This window comes from Coccinella septempunctata, chromosome 8 (genome assembly GCF_907165205.1).
Source record: "Coccinella septempunctata chromosome 8, icCocSept1.1, whole genome shotgun sequence".
In the NCBI taxonomy this organism is placed as follows: Eukaryota; Metazoa; Arthropoda; class Insecta; order Coleoptera; family Coccinellidae; genus Coccinella; species Coccinella septempunctata.
The window spans coordinates 7,465,050-7,478,508 of NC_058196.1; the positions used below are offsets into that span (position 1 = coordinate 7,465,050).

General features: G+C 35.0%; 2 protein-coding genes across 2 annotated transcripts; both read left to right on the forward strand.

Moving 5' to 3' along the window:
• The first annotated feature begins 241 nt into the window (after window positions 1-241).
• LOC123318263 lies at window positions 242-1,141 on the forward strand. Its single transcript, XM_044904880.1, has 3 exons — window positions 242-505; window positions 811-975; window positions 1,088-1,141. Exons 1-3 carry the CDS (start codon window positions 242-244, stop codon window positions 1,139-1,141), a joined length of 483 nt encoding a protein of 160 aa, XP_044760815.1.
• A 4,971-nt stretch (window positions 1,142-6,112) lies between these two features.
• Window positions 6,113-12,540, forward strand: LOC123318265. The gene is made up of 5 exons (XM_044904881.1): window positions 6,113-6,167; window positions 6,459-6,930; window positions 7,236-7,400; window positions 7,513-7,552; window positions 12,317-12,540. Exons 1-5 carry the CDS (start codon window positions 6,142-6,144, stop codon window positions 12,538-12,540), a joined length of 927 nt encoding a protein of 308 aa, XP_044760816.1. The 5' UTR covers window positions 6,113-6,141.
• The last annotated feature ends 919 nt before the right edge of the window (window positions 12,541-13,459 follow it).

The following is a 13,459-nucleotide window of genomic DNA, read 5'->3' on the forward strand; positions in this document are numbered from 1 at the left end:
TAACAGAATACTAATCAATATTTTTCCTTGCAGACCAACTTCTGTTGAAGCCAGGCACGAGTTGATGAAGAAAAATAACCACCACCATCCTGGCTTTCATTTTATGCCCGAGAAGAAACCGATTCAACACAGGCCAGTCGACAGCAGGCCACACGAAAGCGGCCCTTTTCAGGGCCACCAGGTCAGACAAATCAACAAAAACAACTACGAACATAGCGGAAACGGCGCATATCAACAAATGATGCGTCGTCCTATGGCCATGGGTCATCCTAGTGCTTCTCGTATGACCCGTCCAGCCGGCCCCGTATCGAACCAACAAAGGCCCTTCGACATCAGACCTCACGAACGCGGCCCTTATCAGGGCCACAAGAATAGGGAAATTAACTACAACTATGCCGCCTACAAACAGAAAGTAAATGGTCTATCTCCACGAATAATGCGTCGTCCTATGACCATGGGTCATCCTTGTCATAATCAAGTGAGGCGTACAGCCGTTCCTGTACCGGTAAGTATGAAACACCAGTTCTTCTAAAAATTATGCCTCGCTGTGAAATACGAGCTGAAAGATTTTGGATCTATTTAAATTATTCTATTGCCTTCGTAATTCGACGTACAGCATGTAATATCCTCTCAGCCTTTCCATCCAATTAAATTTTTAAGCGACTCAGGTTAAATAAATTTCGCACAGCTAACGTTCTGAGTGGTAAAAAAGTGAACTCTTCTCAACTCCAGACTCTTTCAAAAATCGTAGTAAATTTCATAAGCGAAACGAGGTATCCTTAATACTTACACATGATTTTTATTTTACAGGACAGAAAAACTCTACTTCACCAGAGTCCAGCTTCCTCGAACTTCGAAGTAGACAGGGCTCTGAAGGAAATGATCATTATGAAAGCAAAACTTTCGCCTATTGTTCCCATTTCGGGGTTGGATATTAACAAAAAAGAATTGCTCTTCCATCATCCTAAGTCAACGGTGAGTTTGATCAGAATTTTTTTTCCTATTTCAATCCTACATTTTCTTCATATTGATAGGGAGAAAAAGAAACCACACATCGATCAAAACTAATTCCTTTTTTCAATTTCAGCTATCAGAGATGCCCCTTTCTAAAGGTTCCTCAACCCCGAGTAAGTACAAATAATTTATCTCCATATTTACGCTTCAACATTCAACTCATCTGAGAAACTAAAATTTCTTTCGAAACCAAATTTCTCTGATTTGTCTTTGCAATGAAATTTCAACGTATACACACAGACTTCATTTCAAATCTTGAGTCAAAATTCAGGAGACGTCGAACGGAACATAAAAATCGCCAATCACGTGATAAAATTGAAATACAATATCACAGGAAGCCTGAATGGAAATCCGCGAACGGGCAGTTTTCAGCCGATGTGATGGTGGATAATTCTAAATAACCTGATTTCCATTCGAAAACTTGTTCGTTTTCACTTGCGAAAATTTTAAGGAATTCGATTTTTTGGCGGGGTCTTTCAGCTTGTTGAATTTTTTTGTTTCGTTAAGGTCCATTTTTTCATAAATGATGAGATTTTAAGGAATCTGAACAACTGAATTTCTTTATCATTTTGACGACGTTTCGGACATTATTCAGCCCTTTCCCAAGGCTACAATGTAAATTGATATGAAATGGACTCGTCGAAGTATTGCACATAATGCTGCTCATAACTTTAACTAGAATAACTTCTGATCACCTATGAGGTAATTGGTTGCGAGAATAGATCTAGACCTTGCTGGCTTTCACCAAAATTCGAAATTTTTATCTAGTAACCATTATTTTTCCTTTTCAGAACAGAATGAAAAACTTTTCGATCAAACCTTGCACAACATCTCTGGGACATCAGCGTAAGTAACCCTCCGTCAAACGCTTTCGAACCGCATCCCAAACCGTAGATTCGCATTCAACTAATCCTTAATTTCTCCTCCAGCGATCTCAGAATACAATTGGCGTTGTCCGATATCAGTGACGACGAGGAATAAGACCATTATGTAGTGAAAAGAACGCTGTCTAACATAACGGCGATACCAGCCGCCAATCACATGGACGTCATCCCGCAAATCCTGAAGGACTATCTTGAGAGAGTCAGCGCCCAAAGCAGCAGATTTTTCAGTGCCCATACTTTGTTATAATTATTCAAATAAATAAATAAGCCAAAAATTATATTTTTTCATTCTTGAAACCATCTAACAATTCAAATTTTCAAAAAAATAAAATAACGATTATGTTAATTTCATAACAAATATTTTCATGAAGTATGTTCACAACAGAAAATAACTGAAAATTTGTGTTTTTGAAAAATAATTACCGGCTCAGTAAGAATTATTTGGAGTATTCTTGAATTTTTTCGAAACCTTTCTCTTACCTCTTTCTCTTTCAATACATTTGCAGGAATAATTTCTTTTATTAAAACCATTTCTCCACTCATCGTATGGTTTCAAAATTGTGATATAAGATTTTCAACTCTTTCAGTATTTTAACTATAACTATCTTCTTTCTGTTTACTCATCTAAACATGAAATTATTTTTTTGCTATTCATTCCTTTGGACTTTGAATAGTTAACACAATTTCAGTTTCTCAAAATTACATGCAACTTTTCAACCTGCAATATCTCGCTAAATATTCGTTGAAAGGAGGCTACGGAAAGCATTATTTATCAGGAATAAATGCCGGAGAGGAATGACATAATAACTTGTATATTGCTTTATTTGAGGCTGCTCAAAACACCTCTTTAAATGGAGAATATTCTCGAATCAAATATATAACGTTGAAACGGATTAATTGGGTTACTCACGAGAGTAACATATATAGCATCATTGATTTTTTATAGAACTTTCTGAGCTCTACAAAAGAGGAGTTGATAATTTTTCTTTATCTCTCATATCGTCTATCTGAGCTGAATTTGCATTATCGATTCTGTTTTCAATTGAGAACATTTCAAAACTTATCGTATGGTTTTATAGTCCTGATTCAATATTTTCAACTCTTTCAATATTTGAATGATCGCTTTATTCTTTCTGTTTGCTCTTCTGACTTCAAATCAATATAAGAAATGTAAATAATAATAATACAAATAATATGAAGCTCTGTTTTATAATAGGCAGTGATTACTCTGAATTTCAGGATTTTCATAATTTTCAATAGAGAATTACTCAATTTTTTCGGAACGTTACTGTAGCCATTTCTTTTCTTATATATCTGCAGTATTTTCTTTGATTGAGACCATTTCAAATTTTAACGTATGATTTCATAATTGTGATTCAAAATTTCCAAAAATTATAAAATTTCAATTCTGACTTTATTCATTTTTTTGACCTTTGCAATAATAAGACTGTTTTTCCATTTAATGCTTGTGGACTTTGAGTAGTTGAACATATACACGGTTCTTCAAAATTACATGCAGAATCAAAATAACCCAAAAACATTATTCCTCTTCAAGAATATTGATTTGTCGTGAGGTATTATGCTTTCGACGAATGAAATAGAATGTTCTCGAAACTCCAGGTAAAAACCTGATCGACAGTTAATGCGTTTTCTGAAAATTCTGCATCCCTACTCTTCTACTAGATAACGTCATGTTCAGAAATTCTATTCAGTATAACTCTGTTCGCTCTTTTGAGAGGTTGAAAATTTCGGCGAATTCCTCAGTGTCTTCTCGATCATTGGCAAAATTGTGTGAATTTTTTCATTCAGAATACCGTATCGATAAAATTTGAAAATGAGGTTAACTAATGATTGGTACGAGAAGTTGATGTAAGTAGTGTATATTCAGCATGACTTCGAATTAGTTAGTGTAGAAAAAGTTGTTAACATCAAAATATTTTTCATTCAATCAAGTCTCCAGTGAATTTCAGGTTTCTTATATTTCCCACTAATCAATTTTTGAATCTTTTTGAATAGCCACTCTAACCCCGTACTAATTCAATACATTTGCAGAATTGATATTCTTTCCGTTAAAAATATTTTTCTACTCATCCTATTGTTTCAAAATTGTGATTCAATATTTTCAACCCTTCAATAATCAATTATACTCTTTCCCCTTTTTGTTTGCGTCTTGAGATATAAAACAGGCTTATTTCTTTCATTTTTGTGGACTTTGACTAGCAGAAAATCATTTCGGTTCTTCAAAATTACATGCATATTCAAAATAACAAATAATCATGATACCGTTTCGCGAGAATAGAATTTGCATAATTGATTTCCTTTTCAATTGAGGACCTTCCAAAACCTATCGTTCGGTTTCTCAATTGTGATTCAATATTTCAATTATCATTTTTCTTTTTGCTTTTCCAAATATAAATTTTTTTTTCATTCATTCTTGTGATCTTTGAATAGTTAACATAATTTCAGTTTCTTAAAATTACATGAAGAATCGAAATAACAAATAATCATGATACAGTTTCACGAATATAGACTTTTAGCAAAATATTATTATTTCGAAAAAGAAAAAGATAGAATGTTCTCGAAACTCCAGGTAGAAACCTGACCATTAGTTAATGCGTTTTCTCAATATTCTGCATCCCTACTCTTTTAGTAGATAACGTTCTATTCACTATAACTCTGTTCTCTCTTTTGAGAAGTTGAAAATTTCGGCGCATTCCTCAGTGTATTCTAGATAATTGGCAAAGTTTCGTGAATATTTTCATTCAGAATACCGTATCGATAAAATTTGAAAATGAAGTTAACTAATGACTGGTACGAGAAGTTGATGTAAGTAGTGTATATTCAGCACTTATCATAATGTCTCATAGTTCTTATTCAATCTGAATGACTGACTCTCCTCTGAACACGAGTTTTTGAACTGCTGCTTGATATCGAACTAATTGATTACGGTAGTGATATAATGAAGTAGATCGTGGATTACCACTTCGAGGTCGAAAAATAGACGAGATCCGATCAAGTTTGCGACATCGATGATGAAATCCGATTCTCGCTGAATTCATTATTTTTGTGCCCATCTCTTTTTACGTGCATCAATTTTTTGTTGCTCTTTGTATTGTTTGGCAGTCATGTACCTGTTGAGCCTAATATTAACCTCTTCGTTATTTACAGGGAACGCCGGCGGGAGAAGGAAAAACAGTTGAGAGCCAGGATGCAAGAAAATCCGGGAGGTACACCACTAGTGCTTCCCCCCCTCTTCGGAAATCCAGTTAAGGTGAGCTTTGAACCCTTGATTACATATTTTCACAAATAACCACTGATGTGCTTTCGAGAAGTTTATTGTGTTTTTCGATGAGTCCTATCAGTTTCAAGTACCCTTGGTGATATATTCCAGGGTGTTAGTATTATCACCTTCTAAGAAGAACTGTTCACATCAGGATAAAAACAGAAAGAGCTGTTGATGTATTTACCGTCCGATCTCTCACCTTCTTGAAATGTGACCCAGTCTCACAACGGCCCTATATGAAATCATCCTTCCGTGCATATTTCAATACCCAATCGAAAGTGTATTTTTAAGAATGTCAAAACAAATACCCACGTATTTCTCATGACCAATTTCCACACATTATATCGATCCATTTTCTACAAGCACGAAAGGTACTGTGAAATGCAAAAAAAGAGATTCAAAACATCTTAGCGCCCATCAGATGGTATCCAATTGGAATATAAAAGGGGCCTATGACCCACAATCCGGGATTAGGGATTCTTAAACGCACCTTTTTTAGTTTCGATCCGCCAGTCAGTATTTGTTCTATCATCTTTTTCTATAGATTAATCACAATTATTTAGATGTGATATTCTATGTAGACATAATGATATGGATCTCTGAGCCCCAATATTGTTTTCCTGGAGTCCTCGTGTATAAATCCCCCCATTTTAATTTTTTCGACAACTTCGAAACTTTACAATATCATAACATCTTCGATAATGAAATGATAATTCAAAACTCTATGAATCATTATAATTTTGAAAAATTATCCTAGTAGCCTTGCTTTAATCATCTTTCAACTGATCTCAATTTTTGTTTAATTTTTCTCAGGTTCCCACAAATAAGAATGACCCGTTGGTGAAAAGAATTAACGGCGTACTGGGAGAGTATAGCAGGGCCAAGCATTTATTCGATGAGAAGAAGGTTTCGATCCAGCCTTGTTTCACCACTCTATATGCGGTGCAACCGAGAACACACATGCCACCCCATCAGCCAGCAAACAGGTAATTAAATGTAGAATTCACAAGACCCTTACTGACATTGAGATGTGTCTCAACAAAGCTATTTTTCCAACTTATTTCAAATACTTGTCAGGATTGATCGGTAGAATGTCACTGCTTAATTTTTGTGAAGAGCATTATGAAGATGTTATCCTTGACTTCAGTCAAGGAAGATTCAAATCATATTGATGCACATTTTATCGTGCAACGCGTCATATCTCAATGTGCAGCCCTTTTTGAAATACCCAAACTACTTTATACTAACAGAATACTAATCAATATTTTTCCTTGCAGACCAACTTCTGTTGAAGCCAGGCACGAGTTGATGAAGAAAAATAACCACCACCATCCTGGCTTTCATTTTATGCCCGAGAAGAAACCGATTCAACACAGGCCAGTCGACAGCAGGCCACACGAAAGCGGCCCTTTTCAGGGCCACCAGGTCAGACAAATCAACAAAGACAACTACGAACATAGCGGAAACGGCGCATATCAACAAATGATGCGTCGTCCTATCTCCATAGGTCGTCCTAGTGCTTCTCGTATGACCCGTCCAGCCGGCCCCGTATCGAACCAACAAAGGCCCTTCGACATCAGACCTCACGAACGCGGCCCTTATCAGGGCCAAAAGAATAGGCAAATTAACTACAACTATGCCGCCTACAAACAGAAAGTAAATGGTCTATCTCCACGAATAATGCGTCGTCCTATGACCATGGGTCATCCTTGTCATAATCAAGTGAGGCGTACAGCCGTTCCTGTACCGGTAAGTATGAAACACCAGTTCTTCTAAAAATTATGCCTCGCTGTGAAATACGAGCTGAAAGATTTTGGATCTATTTAAATTATTCTATTGCCTTCGTAATTCGACGTACAGCATGTAATATCCTCTCAGCATTTCCATCCAATTGAATTTTTAAGCGACTCAGGTTAAATAAATTTCGCACAGCTAACGTTCTGAGTGGTAAATAAGTGAACTCTTGTCAACTCCAGACTCTTTCAAGAATCGTAGTAGATTTCATAAGCGAAACGAGGTATCCTTAATACTTACACATGATTTTTATTTTACAGGACAGAAAAACTCTACTTCACCAGAGTCCAGCTTCCTCGAACTTCGAAGTAGACAGGGCTCTGAAGGAAATGATCATTATGAAAGCAAAACTTTCGCCTATTGTTCCCATTTCGGGGTTGGATATTAACAAAAAAGAATTGATCTTCCATCATCCTAAGTCAACGGTGAGTTTGATCAGAATTTTTTTTCCTATTTCAATCCTACATTTTCTTCATATTGATAGGGAGAAAAAGAAACCACACATCGATCAAAACTAATTCCTTTTTTCAATTTCAGCTATCAGAGATGCCCCTTTCGAAAGGTTCCTCTACCCCGAGTAAGTACAAATAATTTATCTCCACATTTACGCTCCCAACATTCAACTCATCTGAGAAACTAAAATTTCTTTCGAAACCAAATTTCTCTGATTTGTCTTTGCAATGAAATTTCAACGTATACACACAGACTTCATTTCAAATCTTGAGTCAAAGTTCAGGAGACGTCGAACGGAACATAAAAATCGCCAATCACGTGATAAAATTGAAATACAATATCACAGAAAGCCTGAATGGAAATCCGCGAACGGGCAGTTTTCAGCCGATGTGATGGTGGATAATTCTAAATAACCTGATTTCCATTCGAAAACTTGTTAGTTTTCACTTGCGAAAATTTTAAGGAATTCGATTTTTTGGAGGGGTCTTTCAGCTTGTTGAAACTTTTTTATTTATTCATTTATTTATTTATTTGTTTATTTGCCATAAACAGGATTCCTAACAGGAAAACCCAATTACAAGGATTCACTTAGATATAAGGAAAGAAAAAACATGAACACACATGATCATGAACACAAATTGATTTCAGAATAAAAATAAATTTAGTAATTGCTATAAAGATAAACATAAAGTCTTCTCCTAAACGAAGCAGGTGTGATGTTGAAAATATCAATAAAGTAAATACGCCAATTGTAAAACCGCATGATTCTCAAATAGATGGAGTTATAGAACAATGATGTGCGAGCTCTGGGGATATAAAAAAGTTCTCTTCGACGACCGGTGAAAGCACGTGCACTGAGCTGAATTTCATTAACGAGGGGAAAATCAAAGTGGCCATTCATTATCTGGTGTAAAAAAGTTTGATCGAAAATTACTCTTCTCTGCTCCAGAGTTATCACTCCATTTTTGTTTCGTTAAGGTCCATTTTTTCATAAATGATGAGATTTAAAGGAAGCTGAACAACTGAATTTCTTTATCATTTTGACGACGTTTCGGACATTATTCAGCCTTTTCCCAAGGCTACAATGTAAATTGATATGAAATGGACTCGTCGAAGTATTGCACATAATGCTGCTCATAACTTTAACTAGGATAACTATGAGGTAATTGGTTGCGAGAATAGATCTAGACCTTGCTGGCTTTCACCAAAATTCGAAATTTTTATCTAGTAACCATTATTTTTCCTTTTCAGAACAGAATGAAATACTTTCCGATCAAACCTTGCACAACATCTCTGGGACATCAGCGTAAGTAACCCTCCGTCAAACGCTTTCGAACCGCATCCCAAACCGTAGATTCGCATTCAACTAATCCTTAATTTCTCTTCCAGCGATCTCAGAATACAATTGGCGTTGTCCGATATCAGCGACGACGAGGAATAAGACCATTCTGTAGTGAAAAGAACGCTGTCTAACATAACGGCGATACCAGCCGCCAATCACATGGACGTCATCCCGCAAATCCTGAAGGACTATCTTGAGAGAGTCAGCGCCCAAAGCAGCAGATTTTTCAGTGCCCATACTTTGTTATAATTATTCAAATAAATAAATAAGCCAAAAATTATATTTTTTCATTCTTGAAACCATCTAACAATTCAAATTTTCAAAAAAATAAAATAACGATTATGTTAATTTCATAACAAATATTTTTATGAAGTATGTTCACAACAGAAAATAACTGAAAATTTGTGTTTTTGAAAAATAATTACCCGCTCAGTAAGATAATTTTCCTGTTTTGTATTCAATCAACTTGTTCACTTCCTCGAAATCAACACTTCCTGTAAGTTCATTTTCTATAGAGGAGCGTACCGAAGAATTATTTGGAGTATTCTTGAATTTTTTCGGAACCTTTCTCTTACCTCTTTCTCTTTCAATACATTCGCAGGTATAATTTCTTTTATTAAAACCATTTCTCCACTCATCGTATGGTTTCAAAATTGTGCTATAATATTTTCAACTCTTTCAGTATTTTAACTATAACTATCTTCTTTCTGTTTGCTCATCTAAACATGAAATTATTTTTCTGCTATTCATTCCTTTGGACTTTGAATAGTTAACATAATTTCAGTTTCTCAAAATAACATGCAACTTTTCAACCTGCAATATCTCGCTAACTATTCGTTGAAAGGAGGCTACGGAAAGCATTATTTATCAGGAATAAATGCCGGAGAGGAAAGACATAATAACTTGTATATTGCTTTATTTGAGGTTGCTCAAAACACCTCTTTAAATGGAGAATATTCTCGAATCAAATATATAACGTTGAAACGGATTAATTGGGTTATTCACGAGAGTTACATATATACAATCATTGATTTTTTATAGAACTTTCTGAGCTCTACAAAAGAGGAGTTGAAAATTTTTCTTTATCTCTCATATCGTCTATCTGAGCTGAATTTGCATTATCGATTCTGTTTTCAATTGAGAACATTTCAAAACTTATCGTACGGTTTTATAGTCCTGATTCAATATTTTCAACTCTTTCAATATTTGAATGATCGCTTTATTCTTTCTGTTTGCTCTTCTGAATTAAAATCAATATAAAAAATGTTAATAATAATAATACAAATAATATAAAGCTCTGTTTCATAATAGGCAGTGATTTCTCTGAATTTCAGGATTTTCATAATTTTCAATAGAGAATTACTGAATTTTTTCGGAACGTTACTGTGAATCAGAACGTATAGAATAAATGATTTTGTTGAGCAGTTTAGCTTGTTTCGGGATTGTGTCACGGAGGCGACGAAGAATTCGCGCATTCTGAGTTTTCGATTGACTGGCGCTGGAGGTAACTCACTACAGCCATTTTAGAGTGTGCAAATTTTTCGGTACCAAGATAATTTGTTGTTCTAGGTGCAGGTAAGAGAAATTGTATTTATTTTCTTTTTATATAAATTCTAATTGTACCCATTTCTTGTGTTTAGTTTGTTGCATTCAGCTCTAGAACAACCAAAAGTGGCATTTATATTGTAAAAGAATAAAGCCTAGTAAGGGAGGAATACGATTTTCTTTCATCCCCATCAACCCTTTACAACTTGGCGCCCAACTCGGGGCTAGGCTTCTTCACAAAATTCCACTGCAACATTCACCGCAACAAAAAGAAGATCAGAAAGGCGGATATAATTTGAGAAATCGTTCTAAAAGTTTCAACAATATTTTGGAGGAAAATCGGACAGGGGCTGTGAAGAAAACAAGGGTAGTATCATCGAGGAGCGACGTAAGTCCAGAGAACACATTGGAGCGAGAGAGAGGTAATTCTTCTCCATATGCAAGACAAAGAAGGAACATGCCATTTTTGTCTGAGACTCACACAGTGGGTGACGAAGTTGATAAATTAGACGATAAGATTCCAAGACAAAATTATGATGCGGATTTATCTCTCGCATATGTGTGTGATGCTGATAAAAACCAATATAAACAAATATCGCAACCGATGGGTATTGCGGAAGATTGTAATTTTCAGAAGAGATTGGCCACATATAATGCGCGAGATAAGTCAGTAAATAATGAATTGTTTATTCAGGATATTAAAATAAGACATAATGAAATGAAAAATTCGAATTTGAATGAGAGAAGAGTTATGGATATGGATGAAATATTCAATTACACACTTTATAATGTACCTAAGGTTTCTTCACAGGGTCAATCATTTAATAATTTAGTCAATGATAGTAAAAGAAATCACAATCGAATGATGAAAGATTCTTATAGCCAGTCACCAAATGAAAAAGATCAATATAAAAATAATGTACAAAATATAGTAAAACAAGGAGACAATTTAGAACATTTATTAAAGCAGGTCATATCGACAATGAATCAAATTAATTTAAATGTCAATAGAGATAATCAATAGGATGTTTATAATATTCCACGTAATAATGTGAACAATTTTGAGGCAAGCAAAAAACTGCCAGTTTTTGATGACACAGGGACTCACCACCCTATGGAAGCTGGCTAAGAAGCTTGATTTCACATTGAAAGAAATGGGACTAGAACAGTCGAAGCAGGATCTTTGCATTTATTATAAAATCAAAGACAAAGACAACATGGTTTTTCTAGCCATATATGTTGATGATTTGATTTTATTCACTAATAATGAGGAGTCGAAATGTTACATAAAGGGAGAATTGCATAAAAAATTCAAAATGAAGGATCTTGGAGAGATACGTTACTGTATAGGAATACATGTTGAACGAGATAGAGAGAAAGGCATAATTTATTTAGATCAGAAAAAATATATACAACAAGTATTAGAAAAATATGGAATGTCAGATTGTAAATCTGTGAAAACTCCAATGGATTTGAATTCCAAGTTACAAAAATCAGAGGAAACAAAAATTTTACATGATATTCCATATCAGGAGATAATCGGATGCTTGTTATACATTTCTCAAATTACAAGGCCTGACATAAGTTTTGTTATTAATATGTTGAGCAAATATAATAACAAGCCTGAAATGAAGCATTGGATTGCACTTAAGAGAATTATGCGTTACTTGAAAGGCACTCAGGATTGTAGACTGAGTTATAAGCAAAACTTGGAGGAGACTATGACCCATGGATACTGTGATGCAGACTGGGCCAGCTCAGAAGATGACCGGCGTTCCTGTACAGGTTACACATTTCTGTTTCAGGGAGGAGCAATTAGCTGGAATTCAAGGCGTCAGCCTACTGTGGCTCTATCTACAACAGAGGCTGAATACATGTCTTTGTCGTCTTGTGTACAAGAAGCTTTGTGGTTAAAGCAATTTCAAGAAAGTTTTTGGCCACAACTCAAGGATGAGGCCATGATTATTTACAGTGATAATCAAAGTTCTATAAAACTTTCAGGTTGTGACAACTACCACGCCAGGACCAAACACATAGATGTGAGGCACCATTTTGTTCGTGACAGAGTACTTGGAGGGGCCATTGATGTTCGCTACATACAGACGGATGCGATGGTTGCTGATGCACTCACTAAAGTCACCTCACACCCTAAATTGGTTTATTGTTCTTCGAAGATGGGGTTATGTTTAAGGGAGGATGTTGGAAAAATATTAAACACAACCTAATATATAATATTCTGTAGTCATCATGTTTCATAGTAACCACATAATTCTGTTAATGGAGTTAGCTTTGAATCAGAATAGTTGAACGTGTGTCATTTGTGTGCAATATACGTTTTTCATTAATCAATTCTATTTTCTTGGTGTATTTAATTTCCTCAGAACGTTATCCACTAAAAGAGTAGGGATGCTTAATTTTGAGAAAACGCATTAACTATCGGTCAGGTTTCTACCTGGAGTTTCGAGAACATTCTATCTTTTTCTTTTTCGAAATAATAATATTTTGCTGAAAGTCTATATTCGTGAAACTGTATAATGATTATTTGTTATTTCGATTCTTCATGTAATTTTAAGAAACTGAAATTATGTTAACTATTCAAAGATCACAAGAATGAATGAAAAAAAAATTTTTTATTTGGAAAAGCAAAAAGAAAAAAAGATAATTGAAATATTGAATCACAATTGAGAAACCGAACGAAGAGATTTCAGTGGTCAATTCGGCAAAGTGTGAATCTAATTCCTCGAACAATGTTGGATCAATTCGAACCAAATCTTAAAATTTTACACAGTTTTCGAATTGAGATGCAAATGTTGAATTTCAGTTCGATAGTTCAGATAGGAATTGAGATTTCAGTTGTCAATTCGGCAAAGTGTGATATCAATTCCTTGAAAACTGTTGGATCAATTTGAACCAAATTTTGAAACTGCACATAGTTTTCGAAATGTGATGCACATGTTGAATTTCAGTTCGATAGTTCTGATAGGAATTGAGATTTCAGTGGTCTATTCGGCAAAGTGTGATATCAATTTCTCAAAAACTGTTGGACCAATACGACCCAAATCTTGAAACTGCACATAGTTTTCGAAATGAGACGCACATGTTGAATTTCAGATCGATAGTTCTGATAGGAATGGAGATTTCAGT

Coding starts and splice junctions, on each gene's coding strand:
- LOC123318263 (XM_044904880.1), top strand. CDS start 242: ATGCGTCGTCCTATGGCCATGGGTCATCCTAGTGCTTCTCGTATGACC. Junction 506..810: donor GTACAGCCGTTCCTGTACCG/GTAAGTATGAAA, acceptor TTTATTTTACAG/GACAGAAAAACTCTACTTCA. Junction 976..1,087: donor TCCATCATCCTAAGTCAACG/GTGAGTTTGATC, acceptor TTTCAATTTCAG/CTATCAGAGATGCCCCTTTC.
- LOC123318265 (XM_044904881.1), top strand. CDS start 6,142: ATGCCACCCCATCAGCCAGCAAACAG. Junction 6,168..6,458: donor CCCCATCAGCCAGCAAACAG/GTAATTAAATGT, acceptor TTTTCCTTGCAG/ACCAACTTCTGTTGAAGCCA. Junction 6,931..7,235: donor GTACAGCCGTTCCTGTACCG/GTAAGTATGAAA, acceptor TTTATTTTACAG/GACAGAAAAACTCTACTTCA.